The sequence below is a fragment of the Haliaeetus leucocephalus genome, unplaced genomic scaffold (assembly GCF_000737465.1).
Source record: "Haliaeetus leucocephalus isolate CR32 unplaced genomic scaffold, Haliaeetus_leucocephalus-4.0 Scaffold269, whole genome shotgun sequence".
Lineage (NCBI taxonomy): Eukaryota > Metazoa > Chordata > Aves > Accipitriformes > Accipitridae > Haliaeetus > Haliaeetus leucocephalus.
Window position 1 is genome coordinate 189,659 of NW_010972705.1, and position 24,274 is coordinate 213,932.

The 24,274-nt window shown below is 41.1% G+C and overlaps 1 protein-coding gene across 1 annotated transcript; it reads right to left on the minus strand.

Moving 5' to 3' along the window:
• KIF24 (kinesin family member 24) lies at positions 1-23,886 on the minus strand. Its single transcript, XM_010569309.1, has 12 exons — positions 23,273-23,886; positions 19,795-19,984; positions 17,822-17,919; positions 15,531-15,746; positions 13,885-13,972; positions 11,705-11,826; positions 9,988-10,093; positions 7,185-7,256; positions 6,835-6,944; positions 3,468-5,909; positions 2,448-2,541; positions 1-141 (listed from the first exon to the last, which is right to left on the minus strand). The coding sequence occupies exons 1-12, from the start codon at positions 23,884-23,886 to the stop codon at positions 1-3; spliced, it is 4,293 nt and encodes a 1,430-aa protein (XP_010567611.1).
• Positions 23,887-24,274: the final 388 nt, after the last annotated feature.

Below are 24,274 nucleotides of genomic sequence, written 5' to 3' on the forward strand. Positions count from 1 at the left end.
CTAAACTGGCGGAGGTGTTTGCAGGGACATGTCAGTGCCAGGAGAGGCTAAACAGAGCTGAAGCTGGGCTCGCATCATTTGGATACACTTTGACTTCAGCACCAAGATTTCATCCAGCTTGGTCATGAAGTTCTGAAAATCCTGGTGAGGAAGGCAAAACAAAAGTTTAGGGAACAACAGTAGCAGCAGGTTGGAGAAAATCAGCATATTTTATGCACTGCAGCGGTGCATAAAAGCATGTTTTCCATTCTGCAGTGTAGTAGATTAAATCAGTGTTTCCCTGTTAAAGTCCTGACCCTCACAGAGGTCAATGCCTCTAAATACTGAAGTTAACTTAGGTAGTTTTATCTGTTGGTGAAATTACAGGTAATACCATGGTTTAAAAATAAAAATGTATAAAGCACCTGTTACCACGCTTCTACACTGGTTAGCTTTTCAAACTTTTGGTATAGGGACTGCTCATCTGACATGCAGTTTTACAATGTACTGAACTCTGTTCCTGACACTTCTTGTGTTGGACCTAGCAATCATGAAAATAAACGGTGAGTTGGGCCACTCATTGATCAGACATAATAGCCCATTCCTGGGAGACAGAAGGGGTTATTTCACATCAGGTCACAGGGCAAGTCCAACTCCTGCAAGGCCACAGGTCTGCTAGATCTGACATGAGAAATAGCAGCAGCATACATAAACTTAGCCAAAGGGAACTATAGCTTCCATAGCAACCTGCCACATGGATAAAAAGTGATATGAAACTGTGATTAAAACTGAAATGGAGGCAGTTATTTTTCAGTAGAACTTGGATTAATAAGGCAGGACCTCAGACTTGCTTGGCATTCCAGCTGAGAACAGAGTTTGGTACCTCTGTTCACAGGTCAGTGCCTAGGAAGCTGGGAGGTGTCAACATCCTCAGGGCTAGGGACTTCAACTGCCACCGCATGAAAATCAATCATTCAAAAGCTTATTTGGCAGGACTCCAGTTATCTCGTGCACTGTACCCTTGTCTTGCAGGGACATCAGGACTGTAATGAAGACCAGCCCAGCTGCCATGGCCTATTTTTCTTAAGCACTTTAAATACTTCTTGGTTCAGTATGTGGCTGGTTTTGACAGGAGTCTCTCCTGAAGCCAAATTTTCATGGCTGGAGAAGATGCAGCCATCTGAAAGTGGAAGAAGAGAAACTGATATAGGAAGTCGAATGCCCAAAGAAAGGTCATGCTGTGAAATAACACTGCAGGATACAGGTTACTTGCACACTGCTGGGAGGCCTAGCAAGCTTGTCATAATTCTGCTAGCCAGAAAATGATTGCTTGCTGCAAGGGGCAAATAAATGGGGGTGAGGGCAGGGGTGAGGGGTGTCGCTGGTGTCCAGTGACTAACAGACTTAGGAAGAACAATCTCAAAAGGTTTTAAAGAAATTAAAAATAAAAAAATAAAAGATTGCTTTGTATCACTGCATTCTCTGCCACAAAACTAATACAGTTTATGGCTCTTGTGATGCTTTGTGAACTACTATATGTTATCTGGTAAAACATCACATGCTGCTGGAAATCACAGCAAATAAGGCCCATGGTGGCTCCATTCTGAAATCCCTGAGGCAAGAGTCCCTGCAAATGTACTTCAGATCTGAACTATGATAGGAATTAAAATGGTTTGATAATGTAATGCAGTAATGGAGCTTGGCTTTATTGATAAGATGAGGGAACTGGGAAGGCAGGAGGTTCTCACTGGGAAATGTTAAAATAGTCTAGGTGAGAGATGAGACTTCTCACACAGCTGTGACATGCGTCTATCTGGATGCAGGAGAAACAGAGACCTGGGATTGCCTGGCTAGCAGTGGGGCCGTGCAGGTGCCAGTCTTTAGTCTAGCCTACACTACTGCCATCCAAGACAAGGATAAGCCAAGAAACACTTGAGTGATAAAAGTCAAGAGCCTGTGAGGGCACAAGTCACAGTGGTTAGAGCATTGGAGTGAGTGGAGCCAGGGCTTGGCACATCTGCAGTGTGGTAGGCAAGTGACTCCCAGAAGGAAGAGACAGTATGGCACTAGGCCACCAACTGTGACATCCCAGTGTCATGCTTTAGGGGTGTGCTGTTCTCTGTGGTATTGACTTACTTGCTCCAGCCTGTAAGGAGAAAAACGTCACATGGAAAGACACTTGTTTAGTACAGTCTGGTACCCATGATGCAAGATAATAGAAAGCTGTTTTATCAGAGACAAGTGGTTCAGAGTTGGCCCACCAGACTCCTTCTCCCCCAAGGACCCAGCAGTGTGGAGACTGGCAAAGACACAACAGGTACTGAAAATGAGTGGCCTCTCCTAGGACTCTGGGAGGCATCAGAGAATGAGAGGAAGAACTGATGAGGAATGTCACATCACTAATTCAAGTTAGTAATATCGAAGATTAATTTATGCAGGTTCAATGGGCACTGAAATCATCATCTTACCATTGCTGCTATTTGATTTATCAAGCACTCTTCCTTGAAGCACAAAGATGCCATTTCATCCAGCTGCTGCCGATGGGCCCGAATTACATCCTGCCTGATTAACATAAAATATACCACTGGTTACACAGCCTGCTGTGCTACCTATAACTACTGTTGGCCTCAATAAACCTTTCAGAAGGAGGAATACCCCAGAAGAAGCCTTGCTGTCCTGTGTCCCTGGCATTCAGAAAGTGCACACCAGTGCACCAGTGGATTGTACTGGTTTAGGGTTAAAGATAACCTTGGTGACAGGATTGCTCAGAGAGGAGTGATCACAGCCTCTTGTTAGCATAAACAGCACAGGGGCACATACTACTTTTTACCACAAGGAAATCCAGGAGCAAAAAAATTGTCTAATTAATTGGTGAAATGGCTTACAACCATGAGGTTGTAGGTCATTTTGGTGAAAAATAGGCAGAGCGGGAAGGCAGTGCTGCTATTCATTCCTATCAGCAAGTTTCTCTGACCAACAACATATTTTCAGTCACGTGAATGCAGTCCAGTCCTTGGGAGCTGACAGTAGCAGCTCATAGTACTATGAAGCTTTACACCTACATCTTCAGTGACTGCCCAGCCGCTCTAGCTGTTTTTCCTTCCATAGGGATGGAACAGCTATCACCAGATTCTTGATGGGAGCTTTTGGTATATTCTAGGTACTTTACAGTTTATAGGAAGCCACTTAGTTACTGAGAGCTGCAATTTGTATTATAATATTCATTCCTCTATCATTATCTGAGGACGCTCTAATAGAATAAATGGCTTCCTGTGAGATTTTAAAATATCACTAAATAACAAGCAATCATTTATTTATAAGATAATGACTATAAATTACCATTAATCTTATTAAATAATTATTTCATAGATTGATTTCCCGTCGGTTTTTGAAGTACATACAAGTATAATATACAAATAAAGGCAAATGCATCACATGTCTAGAATTTCTAAGCTTCATGACAAACTTCAGTGACAAACAAGACTTACTGTGCCTTTTCTAGGGCTTCCCTCTGCCATTTTCCCATCTCTGATGTAGCACTCGGAGAGCTGCTGCTGGACATGCCTGAGGGGCTCTTTACATTTGCTAATGGCTTATTATCTTTGATTGCAAATCCTGAATCTGCAGAAAAAGTCTCTTGTGTAAAAATACTCTGCATTAACTTGTTTTTTAGCAACGCTATCTCCTCATTGCTGAATGTTGACTTGTCTGGGTCTTCAGAATGACTGAAGTCCTCATTCTTCAGTCCTGACTTGGGCTGCAACAGCAGGTTGCTTTCGTGAGAGGGGGACTGGACTCTGTAATCTGTATGGCCCACACTGAGAAAGCATGAGGCACCTGAAAAATAGCTCTTTTCAGGTATATCAGCATTTATTTCCTGAGCCGCGGGCTCAACACTAGATCCTTGATTTGAGTTAGGTTCTCCTGAATTACCAGTATTATCTTTAACATCAGCATCACAGTGTCTGCCACCTGAGTATTCTTTGCACGTTGAGTTACTGAGAAATGAACCACCCTCTCTGTCTCCCCCGGAGCCCGCGGATTTAGTTGCGGATATTTCTGTCAGGTCACATCCAACAAATAAACTGTGAACAACTCCTTGCTTTGGTGAACCTGAGCCCAGAAGGCAGCAGCATGCCTTCACATCACAGCAGGCAGGTGAAAGCCACTTGTCCGCTGTTTGTGGGGAACGCAGCAGGGTGCAGTGTCTTCCACCACGACGCATATGCTCCCCCAGTTCCAGCATGCTGTCCGTCAGAGCTCTGCTTCTAGTACACTGCCAGCCCTCTTCCTCAAACCTGTTCTGGGAGGTATGTATATTCTTGTCCGACATCTGCTTCACACAGGGGGACTTCTCGTGGTTAGGAGACACTTTCTCTGTATCAGTTGTTTCCTTGTAGTCGAGAAGTGGTACCGTGAGAGGGGCCATTAGCTCAGAAGTGCATTCTGAGGAACAACTGGAAGATCCACAGTGGTTAACTCCATTTTTCTGAGCTTTCCATTTTACATCTCCTGCAAGGGCAGCCTGTCTATCCAAAGTGGATTCTTCCTTTGCTTCATGCTGGAAGTCAATCTCTTTGCACTCTGGAGTTCCTGATTTCAATACAGGAGAAACATATGAGTTTGAAGCACCCTTTTCTGGAGTTAAGGTGGCTTTACTGGAGTAAACGAGACATCTGTGTTTGGATTTGTACTGTTTGTGATCAGCTAGGAAATCATTGCCATTTTTCCAGTTACAAGCAGGATCTTCCTGCAGGCAGTAAGGTTTTTCTGCAGTATTGCTTGGAGAGGACTCAATAGTTAAGTCATAGCTCCAGTCTGATGGAGTTTTGCTGCAGCCTGCATTGTTAATGGATTCCTCTGTCTTTGGGCTGCCCTCACTACAAGCCCAGCTGTCATCTAGTTCATGTTCTTGAGTGGGTATCGCATATTTAAAAAATAAATCCTGTCGCTTTTGGCCTTTTTGCTCTTCTTCATTTCCTTGTTCTCTTTGATGAAGGAAAAATGAATGTTGACTGCATTTGTTGGTGTTTCTCCTTTTCACACTCTTTTGACTACAGACAGGTGAGAAAGAATCTTCACTGAAATCACTGTCATCCAGATCTTCCAGCTGCATCCCCTCTTTGCTCTGTATTTCTGTGGGAGTACGGCTCAGCTCCTGCTTCACTTGAATCTCCTGGGGCTTGTATTGCATTAAAAACCTCTCGAGAGATTGATAGTTCAATTTTTGCTGTAGAATAGGTGGCTGCTGAAACTGCTGGTGATAAAGACGTAAATGCTCTTCTCTTTCCTTCTGAAATGGAGGCAGATTTGTCCAGGGTTCAACACATTGTTTAGCAAAGGCATTTCCCCATTCCTGTCTGCCATCGGAAGGCAGATTTCCATCTCCAAAGGAAAAATCATCTCTAGAAACAAGCTGTTTCTGAACAGGTTGCACTGTCTGGACTTTCAGGCACTGGACAGGTGGTCTGTCTTGCATGTACTTGTCTCTCTGGCCACTCTCTTTTGTTTCTGCCATGGCAGCATTTTTGATGATGAAATCCTTTGCAGCGGGGTTCTTTTCAGAGTGGGGGGACAGATCATCAGTTTTCTTCTTTAGGGGATGTGCTATCCGTAGGACTCCCTTAACTGGGCTAGTGTGGTGGAACCAGGATGAGCTGGGATTTCCTTTGTAGGCATGTCCTTTGTTGATTCCCCTGGGGGTAGAGGTAAAAGGGACACTTGGTGGCTGGAGTGCTGCAAGACAAGCCTTTGTTTTTGCAGCACTTGAGGGATGCTGGAGGCCTAGCTTCACTTTCTTTGGAGAGCTCTTTTCCCCAGGTGGCAGAGAGGGAGAGTTTTGGACACGTTTTGGAGATACGTTTCCAGCTGTGCGATGCCTGTTTGTGACAGGGGTTGAACATTTAATCCCTTTCTTCAGCTCTTTGACCCTGTAAATGAGGCTGGCTTTAGAAGATGTCACGCTTTCAGATAAATAACAGTGCCTTCAGTATAAACTAATGCTTTCACACATTAAGGCTAAACACCAAATTCAATGTCATGATTTCTGTTTTAATTGTCAGTGATCCACGCAGGCATCAAACCCCCTCTGCAAAAATGCCTCAGCGTCTGGAAAGGTATTTCCAGGTGCTTCCTTGAGCAGTGCATAACAGGTCAAATGAGTGAAGATGGCCTCTGTTTCAATTTAAGGGGATTGCATTTCCACACTTTATAATGCAGCGTGGCACAGTGCCAGCTCCAGACAAGCTAGTACTCTCTACAGCACATCATAGAGTCCCACAAGACACAAACTAGGGCCGTTGGAATAGTTGCAGTGGGGCTAATTAGCTCAGGTGATATGTGTAAAGAGCTACAGTGCTCCTGGATCAGACTCATCAGTGCAACTGTGAAGAGCTGCTTTAACTGCTATCACCCAATCCCCTCAACTGTTTCCTTTACTACTCTTCCCCTTAAGCATCTCTTGTCCTCTCAACCCCAGCACTGCACAGCCTGTAATTTAGCTCCTCCTGTGTAGGAGGGAGGGTGAAGGACTTGCACGCGTTCTAGGCAGAGCTGCACTACAAAACTAAAACAAAACTTTCGGTTGCTGAGGTTAGTAATCCTGCAGTTACAGGGAGCACAGTGGTATTTTCATCTCTAAAAGCTATTATCAGAAAGGATTTGCAAGACCCAGAGAATTTTAAGACCAAATATAAGAGTTGGAACATGTAAGGATTTCATTTGTATTGTGAAAATTGCATTTCTTGCCTAAATCAATATTTCCAATGCAACCAACATAAAATGTAACCACAAACATCATACATTACCTTTTCCTTTGTGTTTTTTACCTTGGCAAGATTGAATTTCATCACCTACCTGTCAGCATATCGTAAAGTGTTCAGGGTATGCTCTGTAGCTATGTGGCTAGGTGATACATTGGCAATCATACACGTCTTGGAATTGCCAATGAAAGAATCCTTTAGCACCTAGGGTTGGAAGGAAAAAAACCAAGTTTCTTAGCAATTCATGTACTGACTGGGGGAACTAGCAGTTGGCCTTGATTCTCTGATTACCTTTAAAATTCACATTTGCAAAAATTACACATTTCTTTTTTCTTCAAGTTCAATAGCACTTATTGAATTATGCCCTTTTTAATTTTTTTTTTTAATTATTTTATTTTGTCCTCCTCAGGGAAACCTCTGCTGTTGCCTGTCTGCTCGTTTTACCTGAGTTAATTTGCTTTGCCGGAAAGGAGTATGCGCATGTTCCTGATCCAATGCCCGAATGCATTCCTTTAGCTATCAAAAGAAAAAAAAAAGATAAAAACAGAGAGGGAAAAACATATCAGTCACACACTGGCAAGGAACTGAATTGCATCAAACCTAACCTATGAATGTACTATTTCCCTCCTGCACCTTTGAGTCCTGCTGTGTGATGTCCCCTTCAAGGGGAGTTTGCTGCTGCCACAGCCATGAACAGCCAGCTTCAGCTACTTCAGTTAGCAGCAGCAGCTTAGCTGCACTCAAAAAGAGCAAAGCTGCAGCACAGAGCACAGCTAGCCCTGCCTGATGGCTCTGTGGGCTAAACAAAACCCAAGAAGCTGGGTAAATACACACATTTAGCACACATAGAGCTCCACACTACTGTGGACCTCCTGCTGCCTTCACCATCGCTAACTAGTTTGAAGCCAGATTAGGTGTACCCCAGACTATGCAGCAGCTTGTAGGGCAGGTGTACCCTAAGAACAGAGCTTTTTGAGCTCCACCTCTTACAAATTTCTTTCTTTTTTAGAAGCTTTTCCTCTTCTGAAAATACCCCAACACTTTGGACAACAGCAGTGCAAATTTCTTACGCTACTCTGGCAGCATTTTCATACCTCTGTCAGAGATGGCACAAGCTAATAGGTGCATATTCCTCCTCATACTGACTATAATCTGCAGTCTAGATGTCCCATCTATGCATGGGTACACTGGGCTGTGTTAGAAGGCAGCTGATCTCAAGCCATTTCCTCTTCACACCAGTTCAATGTGCCAAACCCAACCAAAGGGGAGAGCATGAGCATGGACGAGCACCAAACAATTAGCTGTGAGGGGAGCTGGGTTCAAGTCCAGGTTCAAGCCCACGCTCAGAAGTTATTATAGATACAGCCCATCTGTCTAAACGAACATGTTACTGTGACCTTTGACAGGCTAATAAGAACTATACACAAAACACTGAGAATGAAACAACAGACTACCCAGGGAGTGGAGATACAGCCACAGAAATCCCATTAAAACTGACAGAACATGAGCAGCTAGCTACACCCATACCTTTCACAGATCTCAATAGATCTTCTTATTGTTAATAACCATCAACAGAGGTAGCCTGTAGTCTTGAAGAAACGCCCCCTGATTTATTACCAGCCTTGGAAAGAGGTCATGTTCAAACTCAGAGATGTGTACTTTTTTGCCATGTTTCCACTGGAATAAGCACAATAGCATCAGACTCCATATCAAGCCTGGCTGCTCTCTAAAACTGGCAGAAATGGACTGTACAGCCATGAGACAAGTCATTTAGAGCAAATATCAAAGGAAAAATAAGCAGATTACAGCATTGTCATGGTGATACTGGCCTGAAGCAGCCTTTCTACATTTAAAGCCTTACTACATTCTACATACACCCACTTAAAATGACATTTATTTCTCACTTTTACTGCATTTTATTAAAAATCACACCTTTACAAGTAAGAGATCAAACTATTCTCATTTTTTATTCTGCTTCTCATAATTGCAGTATCTGAATATCTTCTACTTGAAATCAACATGAATATTCAAACCAGCAGCAAACTTCAAACTTCATGTGTTTGCAGGCCTGAAGAGAGTGTTATGATCATTGAGGACAGAGCTAGGTTTTACAGGCTGCAGGTCATGTAGACTTAGTCAAAGATGCCTTTTATAATTAATTCTGTCACTACTTGTAGACTGCCTAGGTATTTACTCAGCTTCACACAATACCAAAAATACACACATTCTGATTCTAAAGTTCCTTTTAAAAGAGTTTCATGAGCTTACATTAAGCCTCACTTCTCAGGAATCCTTTCTATTCAGGTCCTGACTCTGCATGCCTCTCAGTTACTCACCAGCAAGTACTCAAGAAAGCATTGAACTACAGAAAAACATTCACTTTACAGGCTATCTCCCAGTATGAATGCTAATATTCTGTGCAAAAGAACATTCTACAATCTCAAAACAGAGCAAGCCACCTCCTATTTACAGCACACTAAGAGGTACATGTTGTGTGCACTAACTTCTGCACTGTTGACTCATACTGATTGCCTATCACCTTCAGTCTCACTTAGAGAAGCCCTCGGTCACCAGTGAGCTTCGTTCATTTGAGTTAAAGGAGGTGCAAAGCCTTCTGCACAGTTTATGCTTTGAGGCACTTCTGCTTTATCTTAGATGGCATTTCTTTGCTCCTTGTCCCTCTTCACGTAACTGTGTATAATTGTAAAAGACAGTTTGCATTGAGTGCATTTCTTCCTGTTCCTTCCCTGCCCCCGCCCCCCACCCTGAGCTGCTAGTTTCTATGCTCTTGAGTATTTAAGTCCTTTACTCCTTTGAGTAGTTTTGAGATTTCCTTTGAGATTTGAAAGAGAAATCTGAGGTCAAGTGGTGAAAATAACCAGCAGGAACAGATGTGCTTTTATGAAACAAATATGGCAATCCCAAGCCAATATTCTCTGAAAGTAAAAAGGATGAAAATTTCTATATAAAATATGTGACACTTATTATACTATATCGAACATTCTCCATGCTGTGTTTACCTGGCTGGCTGTAAGAATGGATTAAAAAGACTTTATTTTCACCGCAAAATCTCCATCTGAAATTGTCTTTCAGGCATGAGATAAATTAAAATGGACACACTTAGTACTTTGGTTATTTTTTCCCCTCCATGGAATACATACATATATTATTCTGTGGTTCATTTTTATCCTAAAACACATGCTAATAATGAAATACAAAACCTTCCCCAGACATGCTAGTAGCTTACTGCTAAAAGACTTTGGTTTATTTCTGCTCCTTCCATTTTTGTTTGCCGATCTGAGTCTCTGGCATCAGCTGCCCTTTCACTGCCAGCCAAGTCAATGAATGATATCCTAGAAAAAACAAAGTTGCATTTATCTTAGGGGCTTCCCCTCCCCCCCCTGCCCCCAGCCCTTTTTCTTTTTTAAACCAGAAGGCTGCAACACATGACTTCAGAAGAATGATTAGCAACAACTACTTTTGAACAAAAAGAAATACCCACTGGAAATATCTGAGGCACCAAAATAAGCATAGCAGCAGGAACAGTGTCAGAGTATCCTGGCACTAACACAATCATAATAGAAAGTGTAATTGCGTGTGATGAGAGTGCCCCGCAGTTTAACGGATAAGCTGTTGAAAGTGCAACACATTCATCTCTCCAAATAATCACTATGCTTGCAGCTTCCTTAGAACACAGTTAAAGAAACTGTAAATTTCTTGATTCTCCTTCCAGGTAAAACAGACAACTGCCCTGTCAAATGGGAATTCAGGGCAATATGAACAGAAATTTCCAGTGTAGTAAGTAATACACTGAGCTTTCAGTGTTCCTTGTCCCTTCCTTCCACAAAACTCCATTAATCCCTCTCACATTGCCTAGCTCTGGGTGCCAGCTGCTGTTCTGACTGTTGCACTGTATCTTCGTCTGTGCCCCTCTTCTTTTCCTGCAACAGCCCTGACTTCTCTTATTAGCATATTTTGGGATCCTTTCCCCACTCCAGCTCCACCTCACTTTCTGTAACAAAAAAAGTGGCAGACATGCCACACCTGCATAACCACATACACTTCTATTTCTAAGCCTGCCTGTTCTGCCTTTTCCTCTCTCCACTATTTGTGGCTCTCCCATTTTGCCTTTATTTAAAATAAGATCCTGGGAAGCAAGACTGCATGGTAGTTGCTGGAATGGTGCGTCAGCATGATTTTCTGACACTCAGCAGTAATACAGATACCTAGATCTCTATCCTCAGACCTATTTCTTGGGGTTGTTTAGTCTGGAGAAAAGATGACTAAAGGCACAATTACAATCTTCAAATACATAAAATGGCTGCTACAAAAGGAAGTAAACTTATCTTTTTGTCTGCTGCAGATAGCATCAGTGTCACACTCTCAAATTATCAGGGAGGTTTAGGTGAGGTACTATGATTCCTCTGACCAAAGGCGAACATCTCTAATGGAATCATCTCCACCTGAACTAGTGATCCCAGGCTCCCATTGTAGTCAATTATAGGACAGAGGTGCTTTGAGGGGCAAATCCATCTGACCTAATTTAGGTGACTCTGCAGAATGGCACGAAATGGATCCCAGGAATTACCATTTCTTTCTACTGACTTTAAACGTGATGAGCTCACAGGTGGATATGCCCATTGCAGGCATCTACCTTTAGCCAGATTAACATCAGACAGGAAAAAGCTTTCTAACACGGAAGATGAAGGGGTGGATTTGATTGCCAAACCCCTTCGCTGGAAATTTTTACAAACAAGTTTGGCAAAGCTCTCACAGATGTGGCTTAAGTGCTCTCCCTGGGAACAGAGAAAGGACTGTGAAACTTCTCAAAGTCTCTTTGAGCTCTACCTTCTGAGTTAACTCACAGCTGTCCACTAACTCAACACCTCCTCTTTGTTTGCCTCCTGGATGTCCCTGGGCTTGACTTAGTCATCAGCCCTTAGCACTCCCACTTCTAGTCTTACCTTCCAAATGTTCTGTTGGCTGTGTCTTTAATTTGGATTTGGATGATAGCATGAGATCGAGAGGAATCTGAGTTGACTCCAGTAGCTCCTGTGCTACGTTCTTTTCCCCCCTTCAAAATCACCTGCAAAATCAGGGGGACAACATCCAAGCAAATTGTAAATAAAAACACAGCCTCTCAGAAAGCAATCTTGTCCTCCTAAGATCAGGAAACATTAGGAGGAATGGTTCGTTACAGCCTTCAAATTTTGTGCAAGGCAGACGTTAAGGTAAACTGGATCCCTTCCAATGTTCCTTTCAGAACTTTGTATATGGACTTGCTTGCAGTGACACTAGAGCTTAGAGAGCATACTGCAGGTAAGAAGTTGTTGCATCGCACATTCATTCGGATTTGCAAAATATCCAAACTATAAAATTATGCCAAAAGTGTGGCAGCAATGAAAGAAAGTAGGACTGCAGACATAGCCTAAGAGACTCATGAGATTGACTATTTGAAGTCTTCTTTTAAAATTTCACTTTCTCTTGTAGTAGATGGTACTGTTATCCAGAAAGTTACACACAAAATACAATGTGCCAAAACCTTTCTCCATTTCCATAACTAAAAGAAATTATGCCAGAGTAAGGAACAAAGTTGAAACATCAATTATACTCAATACAACAATAACACAAGACAACACAGAAGAGGGGCAAGGCAGAAAGACAAAGGCCCCTTCGAAATACAAATCTGGTAATTCTCTTTTGAAAACTTTTAAAGATTGTCACAGAAAGTCTAGCAGCAACTGCAGCAGCGCATTCATAAAACAGTCATTAATTTTGTTTCTGCTTGTAAGAACAAATTAAAATAATATCTAGCAAAATCAATATGTTCTCAGTTGACAGATGTGCATTATTCATGCCTTTCAGTGGCCAGTTCTCAACCAGCAACGTAACCAACTGCTGCAGCTCCCGAGCATTTTATTAGTGCTAAATGCAGATAATTTCTGAACCAAAGCCAACATCAATGAATAGTGAATAACTAGGGACGTATTCAGGACTCTTCCCATGTATCTGTTGCAGACTATTCAAGAGCCTGAGTCAAGCCAGTGACATTTCTATGTTCAAAAGGGCCTGTGGACAATATCAAATTATTTTTTTGCTGAGATACCTGTAAGAATAAAGTCATTTATAGCTCTTCTGTAATGTGGAATGTGATAATTCAGAGGAATGTGTTAATCAGCCATATAGCAAATTTACACTCTAATTTGTAGAAGCATCATGATGGTGTCCCGAAGCTTGGAGTTAATGGGAAGATGAGAACAAAATTTAATGGAATATAAGCGGGCAACACCATGCCAGTTTTAATGAGTCAATTACACTATCAGGCACTTGTAATTTACACTTCCTTACTGAGAAAGGAATTAAAGTATGCAAAGTGAGCCTAAATAGAGAGCAGATTTAACCAGCTTGCTTGCTGCAGGACAATGCAGAAAATTTGCCAGTGCCCTTTCAGGGCTCAGCCAGGCAGGGAAGGAAAACTGAAGCCTTGCTTGTGCTGAATGTCAGCTACCATTTAACAATCCTAATTTTACGTGGCTGTTATCACCCATCATTATCCAAGCAGTGTCTTAATCCTAATTCAGATCAATATTTCAATCTTAAGTATTTTCTAATTTCTAGTTCTGTTAATTTTCAAATTTATATCTTTTGTCCCACATCCACGTACCTTTAATGTAGAAAATTTAATTTCATAGAAGCCAAAGAAACCACACTGGGAGAAAATACTTATCCAGCTTTCAGGGTCCCTTGCTGGGACACTATTTAATTTCTGGAATAGTGATAGCAGTCTATTTCTTGGCAAAGATCTTTCCATAAGGAGTGGCAGCAGAAGCAACAGCTGTAAATCAACAGCTTGCATGTCACTAACACAAGTCACAGTGACCCAAGAAGCTTACTAAATAAAGGCACTTTTAATAGTATTCCTCAGTGCTCTGCTGGGGTTGCCAATTTCAGAACCTTAAACAGGAACATACACATGTACTATACAACAAATAACAATCTCTGTAAATGACATATCTCACTGTTACGGTTTAACCCCAGCCAGCAACTAAGCACCATGCAGCCACTTGCAGCCAAATCCAGGACACTTACAAATCAGCAAATCAGGCTGTAGAAGACAAAAAATAATCACAGACATAGATATTACCTCCAATAGTAGATCTACTGAGTCCACCTGAACCTCCCGCAGTCCAACTATTTGAACGACATGCTTGCTATCTTCTCTTGCAAAAAGTCTGAAAATGAAACAGTAAAGAAAGGAGGTTTCTGAAATGTCAATTAGCAGCAATGAAAACAGAGGTCAGTGCTATGACACTGTGAAAAAGCAATCAAGGCTACTGACTGGGGAGAGGCACCACTGTCATTCATTTATTTTCAGAGCTGAAGAGGTATTTCATTTGTAACATGTACCACTGACATTTCACTGTTAAGGAGACATTAGCAATGCATTTCTGCTAGTTCAGGAATATAATAAAGCCGGGAAGTAAATTATCGTGTTTATATTCTACAGTTCCTGTCCCTCTTTAAACTGCATCTCAGGCTTCTCTAGCAAGTTCAGACTGTAAGTTATGCTCTGTTCAAGTTCTCAAGATTTTTGCACAGGATTTTAAAGCAGCTCACATAGCCATAGAGTCAGATTTCAGAGCACCTCTGCTATGAATCACACAGAAGCATTACAGTATACAGGAAGAATACAGACATGATGCACACCAGAGGAAGTTCAATTTTCTCCTTCAGTGACATGTAAGATAGCTAATGGACATGCAGAGAATACAAGGACACTCTTTCTTACTTAGTAAATTGACTCCTTACATGACAGATTACACTACCTGCTCCTTAAAGACTGTTTTGGAGAAAAGGAACGCACATGCACAGAAATAGGTTTGTCCTCTGTGAACAGACGCTCACTTCCCCAGGCAGAAAGCCTTCCTCCTAAGCCCTCCAGTGTGCTTTAAGGATGGTGCTCTTAAGGCTGCTAAAGGCCTCCAGCTGACAGGTAATATCCCTTCAAGATCACTCTGAAAAGATTTCACTGCTGAGATCTTAACTGACTATTATTTTATTTAGAGATTTCAGATCACAGTGATTTTTTTTATACTAAGTATGTACTGACTTGTCCCGATTTCCATTCTGGATAGAGCTCCTGTAGGATTATACATCCATCCAAACAAGTTTGGGGCTGAGGTGCTACTACTGAGGGTGATGGCAGCATCACCTGCAGAGGCTTTCTCTGCTTGAGTCACTGGGCTGCCAGGTAAAGGCGTGCAGGGAGAAGGTGAGCAGACTTTGCAGTGTCAAGCATGGTAAGTAAGTGGGAGATCAACAGGATCTTCAGAGACAGGAGTGGCAAGAGGCAAAGCCCCACTGGCACAGCAGGAGGGACAGCCAAAGTTTATGTTTGAGCAGGGTAAGACAGGGACTCCACAATGGTTGGCATAGGAACTTCTGGCCACAAGAAGGTTCTTTCTCTACCTGTGGATGCTCAGTTAGTATATTATTATAGTGTAAGCAAAACAGCGTGAGCTCATATGTCAACCATAGGTCTTTACTCTTACTTATTTCCCCCAAAAAATAGTAAAAACCAGGAGCCCCTATCAATGCCACAGTATTTAGTGCCAGATTCTGCCTTCCTCTCTAAGTAGTTCCTAGGAACAACCCTAATTAAATACATAACATTTACTGTAAATGGTAATATGTTAAATGTAATTGCATGAAACAATAACCAATCTATAAACAGTAACCAACTAATTCTTAACCACAGGTTTATAATAAAACATATTTTTATTTAAATACCTCTTCCTTCCATTTAGCAGGTCATAAAGCTGTCCACAGTAGATCTCATAAAAACTGATCAAAACAAGGAGATCTTTCCTTGACTGTGATGCTTCCAGGTGTCTAAAGATGTCCTTGGCAGCCAAGGCATAGAGTCCTGGGTTCCGGTGAGTACCTATCATAGTGTAAGTCTTGCCAGCACCAGTCTGCCCATATGCAAAGCAGGTTGCATTGCCTCTGTGAAGACAACTTGTATTTTTAGTGTCACATCTGATTCATTCATATCTATTAAAAAAGATTCTGCAATGTCAATATCTATCTATAGTGGCCTCTTAGCAATGAGGTTTGGTTTGCTATTCTGTCTGGGAAACTGCAAAACACTTAACAGCGATTCCCAAGCATGTCCTATGGACATCTGGCATGTCACATAGTGCTGGCTCTCTTCCTTTCTTCCAGATGCCAAAAATGAATTTAAGAAAACTAAGAATTCATTATCATTCTTCCAGCTGTTTAGATGCTGCAGAAGTATCATAGGATTATGAATGGGAATCCTACTGATTATGAATCACAGAGAAAAATGACTGTGACATGAGATGCAAAACAGCCACAAGTCAGGTTCTGTATTAAAACATGCTGTACTTGATGAAAATTAACACCCCAGCACTGTAATTTACTGAGCAAGGTTACTTTGTCCCAGGCTGCAGTCCTGCACACAGCTAAGTCAATCTGAAGAGCTGTTGTTGCCTACTGGAAGGTCTTGCTCTTCCTTTCCTCTGCTCCCAGCTGTGCAACCTACCCCACTGACCCAGCCCTGCCGGTGCTGGCTCTGATGTTTGACTCTACTGACTGAAACAATAGAACTTTCCACTTTTTTGCAAGCTAATTTTCTGCTGTTTCAGTGAATTAAAGTACTTCACAGAGGATCACAAAATATGCCCAAACTGGCTTCACGTAACCTATGGGAATGTGTCTAGTGGGGGGGTAAGGAAGAAGATCATCCCCTTTCAGTGGCAGACAGCTGTTTGGTTCACTTACTCCAGCTAGTGAAACCACAGTTTTGGCTTATTTCAGATTGTTCCAGCTTTGTCATCATATTACCTTAAGATTACAATGGCAATGCACATAAGATGCCCTTCAAGCCCACCTAAGTTGAGGTTACTGTGTGCTGCCTTCTCCTTCCCCATCATTGCTCTTATACAAGCACTGAACCCACATGTATGATGTGAACAGATTTAGGGAACTGAATCAGCCAAAAAAGAAATACTACGGAACAAATTATTTATTCCCCCCACCCTAAAAAAAAAAGACTTTTTAGCTAGCTCAGTACCCTGGCAGAGAAATGGGTAGAAATGTAGGGCTGCAGTAGGCACAGTGAACAATTGTTTGCCACCTTAGGTTGCAGAATTAGCTCACCACGGTGTCAGGTTAGACCAGTGCCAGTGAAGGGGATGCAGCAGGAGTTAACAGAAAAGTTAGGGAAAGCTGAGAAAAAACAGTGGCATCTCTCTGGTGGCATTACTGGATTAGCTGTAATGTGAATTGTGCCTTTAGTGATTATTACGCAGCAAGCTACGAGCCTCGTTCTCCTTTTTCACTTTCCTTTTCTCAAGAGCATGATACTCTACCTCTCCTGATGGTAGGTGGAGATTTTCAGTAGCAGAATGCTCCACTTTGTTAATTTTCAACAGGGATACATGATCCTTTCCTTCAAAGACTCAAAAATGTTAATTATATTCAAGCTTGTTACTTTGTGTGAAAGTAAGATCACTTATGTAAAGCCACCATCAATTTCCCATTAATCACAAAGTATGTAATTATGATTAAACCTCTAAGCAAATATAAAACAATAAAATAAAAATAAATCACAAGGTTATGAATAATTTCTGTTGCCCTGTGAAATGCACGAATATATGCAAAAATATCTCACAGCAGTCTCATGAAAGAGGTAATATTCCTCTACAGGTAAGTGTGCTATACCACACAGAAACCTTTGTTAGATTGGAGATTAGACTTCAAAAATCCTGGCGCACATTTTTTCATTCTAGGCTGGCCATGGTGTCTCTTTGCTGCACCTGAGGTCCAATTTTAACATCCTCTGTGATTTAGATTTCTTACCAAACGTGAAGAAAGTTTTCCCTGATTTATTTTGTCTAAATTGTAATCAAAGACATTCTAAAAGGGGGAAGGTATGTGGCAAAGGTGAAATGAATTTATTTTTCAGAAGATGAAAAGCGTAACAGAAAATTAAAGCAGTATATGAAATTGGAAAACAACAAGACAAAAAATAATAAATGTAAGCACTGACGCCCTACCCGTTAAAAATATGCTGAATGAGAGGATGAGCTGTCTTCATATAGACATCCTGATTGGTACATGACTCCCCAAAGACTTCATCAAAATAAAAAACATGCTGAAAAATAAATATGATCTTTACATGAAAATGAATATGTTTCACTTTCCCTTCACCCCCATTCAAAGCTAAAGTTAACTAACAGAAGTCTTTCCAGTAAAAGACTTCATATGGCTTTGGATCAGGTACAAAGTGATCTAGCACATTTACCATGCAGCACGACATATGCAGGAACACATCATTACGACTAATCAAGAGACTGAGGGTAGGAGAAGAAAAAAAAAGATGCCTTAATTTCCCATCATTCTGGAGCAGAACATATCATAGCCTTCTGACAAGAAAAAAAACCCACACTAATTAAAGAAAATTTACTCTTGAAATGAATCAGTCTACAGATGTACAGTAAGACTGTAACAGTAAAAAAGAACTCAGAGTCAAATCTTAACTCTCAAAATTAGTCCTCAGTTGTGATTGTCTCTGTTCTGCACACTTAAAATCTTTTTGTGCCAGAGAAAACAGAAGCTATTCCTAAAATAAGATGGATTGTATTATCTCAGAAAGGGGGCAAGAAAACCCAAAACGACCTATACTCCATATCTGACCCAAAGCAGCAGGGTCTCTGGAAACACTGCAACAGAATTCATTATGGGCTTCTTCTAGGTTATGAATAGTGTTTGTCAGGACAGTCACAAACATCATATTTTTCAAAAGAGCCTCCATGGACTGGTACCTAACATTGCACTCTAAAAAATTCACTGCAGTGTGAATTAAGTGGTAGATGTCTAGGACTGAGAATCCTTTCAATGATGCTCAAAAAACCACACTAGAGCACAGGCAGATTAAACCAGGGAGTCTCAGCAGCTACGCTCAGCTCCGCAGGCAGATGTGCTCTGTGATGGGCCTGTAGTTTGGGTTCCCCAGCTGTGGAGCTGGAATATGCCTCACCACCTCCCATTTGCTCTGTACCCCTTGCTGTCGTTTCTATAGGAACCAGAGATGGAGGCAGGGCGAGTAGCCAGACTTGGCAGCAGAGAAGTTCTCCTGGGTCCTATAGAATAGACACAGCCTTTACCATGGCATACTTCTGTTTGGACTATATTGATTGATAGCAAGATTTCGTTTGTCTGTGCTGACATAACAAAATTAATTAGTGGTTATTTCAGCACTGAGATACTAAGGTACTAAGCATGGCATAAATGCCAAATATAGGTAGTCAGATGGAGGGAGTGGGGTGGAGTTGCTGCATGTGTCACACCGTAAAAGATGGTACATGAACCAGGCCCAGAGCTGCAAACTGAATTTTTACTGGATACTCCAAACATTTGTTCCTAGGACCCAGACTGTAAAAATAACACCCAGTAGAGTGAGAATGGCTTGCTGCTCTCTAGAAATCAGTTCTGTTCCTGGTGCTGTCAGTCAAAAGTGAGAATTTGAACTATGACAGCACAAGGTATTTGGGATTAAGAAACAAAGACCAAAAGGGAACTTAATTTTCAAAAGCATTTAAGAACAAAGGAAGGGAGGGGAAAAGGGCGTGGGTGATTCATTGAAACAGACTTACAGTGCTGAAATAGTGAAAAGGGAACTCCTCACTGAAGTACCCTGGAAAGCTATCAGGAGACCCTGCAGCAGGCAATTTTCCTGCAGCAAGGCATGCAGTAGTTTTATTTTGCCACGTACAAAGCAAGCTGCAAGAGACATGCTTTTGAGGCTTAAAATTCTGGGCTCAGGTTTTCTGCCACAGGCTGGCATAAGTCAGAAGCAATTCAAATATAGTTATGCTGAGCTCATAGAAGAGCCCACCACTATTTCAGTGCAAGAAATGCAGACAGCCCTTTTCTGTTTCCCCTCATGGAAACTCCAAGCGCAATTTTCTTTATCCCATTCATGCAAGTGACTGGCCCGTAAACACAACATTCAAGTGGAGCATGTTACCTGTAAAATATATTGGGTGAGATCAACCGCCTCCTTCTTCTCATGAAGAAGCAGGGTTTCTTTGTCTTTCACTGTGATGATATTAACCTCCCCACGTCGCTCCTCTCTCAGGCCTAGAGGACGTTTTCGGACACACACTCTGATTTTTTCACTCTCTGTCCATGGAGTCTCTTTCTCAGAAGTACTGGATCTACAACAATGACGTAGGTTTACATTTGAAAATCAGGTTACTACAGATTCTTGAATATGCATAAATTTGTTAGCTTTATCAGATAAATGTTTCTGTCTTTAATGGCTTATAAAAAAAAAACCCAAACACACTCATTGTTACATGGTGAACTTTCTGCTGTTTTTTCCTAAATAGACAGATGCCTTTTGTACACTTCTGTTAAAAAAATAGTTGTGTTTATACAGCTATATTCCTAAACTTGTTGCTGGACTGGCATATTTTCAGTTGTCCACAAACGTGTAATTGAAGCTGGCATAATATGCGAGTTAACTCAATGAAATTTAATCTTGCTGAAATTATTTGCAGTCGTGATTAGTCACTTAATAATGTACAGATAAAAGTATGAACAGATCTTGAAAAGGAAAGGGTATAATATTTAGTTGCTTTTCCTCTTATGCTGGCTTTCATTCTTCCTCTTATAGGCTGTTGAACAAGTTACAAGTAAATGACTCAAACTGGGAAACAAGACAGTATCACCATGTTCCTAGTCAGCTCAAAGAAAATTGAAATATTGATCTCTTCATTGTCTCCCCTTTGGTTTTGGGTTATGGGGTTTTTTCATAAAAAATTATGGGGTTTCAGACCACAGGCAAAGTTGTGCTCTTGTGTTTTGGCAAGTTGACTTTAGTTCCCTTCTAGACACCTCAGAAACATGAGGTCATTTTGTGTTTCATTGATTAACCTACTGTGTAAAGCATTTTATGATGCAGCATACAGAGTATGCTTGACTTCAACCAAAAGGTATTCATCCCGCCTTTCCCTTTTTCAAGCTGTCTTCAGCCAAATAAGTAGTGATTTTCAGCCTGGATCTGCATGTCAATTTGTGAGAAAAAAATCATTTTAATCAAGCCCCAACTTGCCCAAAAGTAGTTGTTTCTGCCATGCTGTCCGAATGGCCTTCCAAAATCTCTTAATGTAGCAGCTGAAAACTAACATATTCTAGTAAAATAATAAATTAAAATCAAACCCACAAATTACTCAATATCTCATTACAGCTACAAGCTTGTAGTATCATTGCTGTTGTGCTGCATGATCCCTCAGAAGCATACAACATGCAGATATAAATCTCAAGATGCGGTCTTCGAAGACTACACACAAGTAATCTCTACTTGTAACTGGAGTCCCTTTAATTTTAGTACAGCTTTCCCATGCAGACCAGGATCAGGCCCTGCATTTAGATGGAACATTCTTTCCCCCGAAAAGAAAGGCAATGATACTTGAAATAAGATGCTTCATAAGTTAGCGTGAGCTTATGGATATCACTAGGCACCAAATGTCCAACTGATGATCAGAGGCTCTGAAGTTTAATTCTCATGTCAGAGGCTGGATTTAGTGACCTACAGAAAGAGCCTGTTGTGCTCTAAGAACTTGAAGGAAGAAGGACTGATTGCAAGATTTGGAGAAAGGAAAAAACTGAAGACTTGGAGGCTCTGTTCATGAGAGAAAAGGCATAAATTCATTCCAGTACAGAGTATGGGAACAGAATGCATTTTAATTCTGAATGCTGAACCTGAAGTTTAGATTTTCTATTAACCTTTCTTAAATAGAAACTGTACTTTATAACAAAATGGATTTTTTTTATTACTAGAAAAACAAAAAATCTTGACACAGATCATTAGAAACCTGATCAGACAATAGGTTGGAAGAATCACTATGCCCTGTCTGCTACTGCCAAAATCAAGCCATTTGCTGTGGGCAAGTGCAAAATACTTTTAAACATATTAAAAGAGCTCTTTATCTTTTTGCCATCTGAAATCACACCAGTGATTTCCAATGTTTCTCATAGATAAGACTAGATTAGCCTTCGCAGTGGTCAAATCACAAGATGACATGGGAATGGATGGATTCAGGGAAGGAGTTAGGCACTTGCAAAACAGGAATCACAAACCCAAGTGTCAGCAGACTGGCCCAAGCCTGGAATGCACAACACATACTCTGTGGTCAAAACAGGACAAAGAGAAACTTGGGCATGTCCGGAAGAGGATGCAGAAAGCCCACAAGATGAACCATAATGCTAGGCACAGAAGAACATGCTTAGAAAAAGAGAAGAACAAGGAAAGAAAGTGAGAACAATGGAGATACATGGCTCCATCACAGGATTAAAAATCTTGAATTCCCCTAGCTAAGCCATTAGGTTATACTTTACCATTTTTTACGCGCCAGCAATATGAATCCTGCCCTTTTAGTTGCACCTTGGCTCAGCTTCTAGAGAAGACAGAGAATGCACTAAGATGCCAATATATGTAGGAGGTTAGTGCACTTCTCTGGAATGTGGGGATCTTTTTTTTCCAGCAAAGGGGTGTTACAAACCTCTGCCTTGCATTTCACAGTTTAAGTGTTCTAACTACTATGTCACTTTAGATCTTTTCCACTGTGGCAACAGCATCTATCCCTCCAGGCTACATGCATGCTCAATGGGAGTTGTAACTGACACCCTGACTCTATGGATCCTCCCATATACCAAATCTTTCCCCACAGCCTTCCCAGACCAAGCCCCAACCTCATATAGCTACCTGCCTTCCCTGCATTTTAAAACAAAACTGCCGTGGCTGCAACGCGATTAGCTAGATGCTGGTAGTATGTGCGCAGAGGGGTATGTGCTCTGCTGGTGAATTACTAAAAAAAATATTTTGTGCTTTAGAAGTGTTGCCAGGGTAGATTTATCAGTGATTCAAGATAACCATAGCACATCTGTTACCAAACACCGGGAAAAGTATGAAAGTTACAGATCATGTGCTTAGGAAACAGCTGCAAGGCATCCCTCTCACCACCATGTCTATACCCCAACCCCATAATATTCATTCTGTTTCTTTTTAAAGCTCCAGTTCAGAAACTTCTTTATAAAGAAATACAGTCATCACAGTGTGTATCCTTTTTACTGGGAAAAACTTGACAATGTCATATTTTGGAAAAATAATGTTTTGCAAGATAGTCTCATAGAAAGAAAAAGAGAAAGAAAATTGGCCAAAACGTCAAGAAAACAAAGCCTTATACCCTGAAAGACAATAAAGACTATTCTTAGACAACCTCGATGAGTGGCAGCTGGTGAAATTCAACTGATTCCTTCTACCAGACTTAGATAGTCGCAAGTGCTTATTAATATCACTCTTCTCTATGAGATTTTGCATTGCTCTATAGTGGTAGGATTGCTTATTTGGAGGTGATGAAGACAGATTCTCCTCCACAAAGAAGAAGGAAATAATTACGACTAACTTGAAATATAGCAAAATAAAGGTGACTGATTATTACCTGACACAGGAATGTGGTAGTCCATAATTATACCCTGAAATATGAGTTATTCTTTGTACAATAGGAGCTTCAGAATCCCCCAGGAGAGGAGCAATATCATCAGAAACTGTTGGACAGCTCAGGTCCTTTTTTGCGCATATTCCAGAAATACTTAGGTCTCTTCTAGTTAATCTGATCAGCTCTGAATCATGTGGTTGAATGTGTCCCAACATTTCCCCTACACTGTTCTTCTCTTCATTAGCACTGAAATCAGATGAACCATATGATTCTGATTCAGAGTCTTTAACTGTTCCATCATTTTCTTCAAAGAAGGACTCAAAACGCAGCTGTCTACGGGGACCTGATCTGGTCACCTGATGCTGAACAAAAAGGCCACTTCGTTGAAAATCTTGCTTGCTTAAGTCTGCAATGTCTTCCTCCTGCATAATTTTGATTATTCTAATGAGCTGAAAGAGTCGTTTGCGGTCATTCATGTCATGGACCCCTAGTTTGGTATAATCTTTTGTGGAAACTTTGGCAAGCTCATCAATCTTCTGAAGACCGAAGGCAGCAAAATGGGGATAGTATTTTTCAAGTTCTGCCTCACAAAGGCATTCATAAAGGCATGATGCCATCTTCAAGCTAAAGTCTACAAGAAACCAAACAAAATAAATATTAGAATCATATGAAACATCACATCTGACAAAGTTACTAATGAAGAAACTACACATTTCCTGATGCCATTACCTGCAGTTAGGCTAGAAGCTTGTTTAATTCCAAGTTTACAATACACTAGGCTGCCAAACATTACAGAATATAGCAATAACAACAATAAACTAAACATGAAACAAATATTTTATGTATGAAACTATATTTTAAAATTACAGACAATACACAATTACGTGTAAGAAATGCACAATGCAGTGTTACTTACTGCTGCAGAGCTCCTACACGCCTGATGTCTACTTGATGAATGCGGCAGCTACTGAAACCCTGTCCTCAAGCTACAGAATGTAAAATGCC

Excerpts from the sequence above, each read along its gene's own strand:
- KIF24 (XM_010569309.1), bottom strand. The coding sequence starts at position 23,886 with ATGGCATCATGCCTTTATGAATGCCTTTGTGAGGCAGAACTTGAAAAA. Across the intron at positions 15,747-17,821 it reads ATTCAGCATATTTTTAACGG|AGGCAATGCAACCTGCTTTG; the intron begins GTAGGGCGTCAG and ends TTGTCTTCACAG. Across the intron at positions 11,827-13,884 it reads CAGTAGATCTACTATTGGAG|GTGATTTTGAAGGGGGGAAA; the intron begins GTAATATCTATG and ends CTGATTTTGCAG.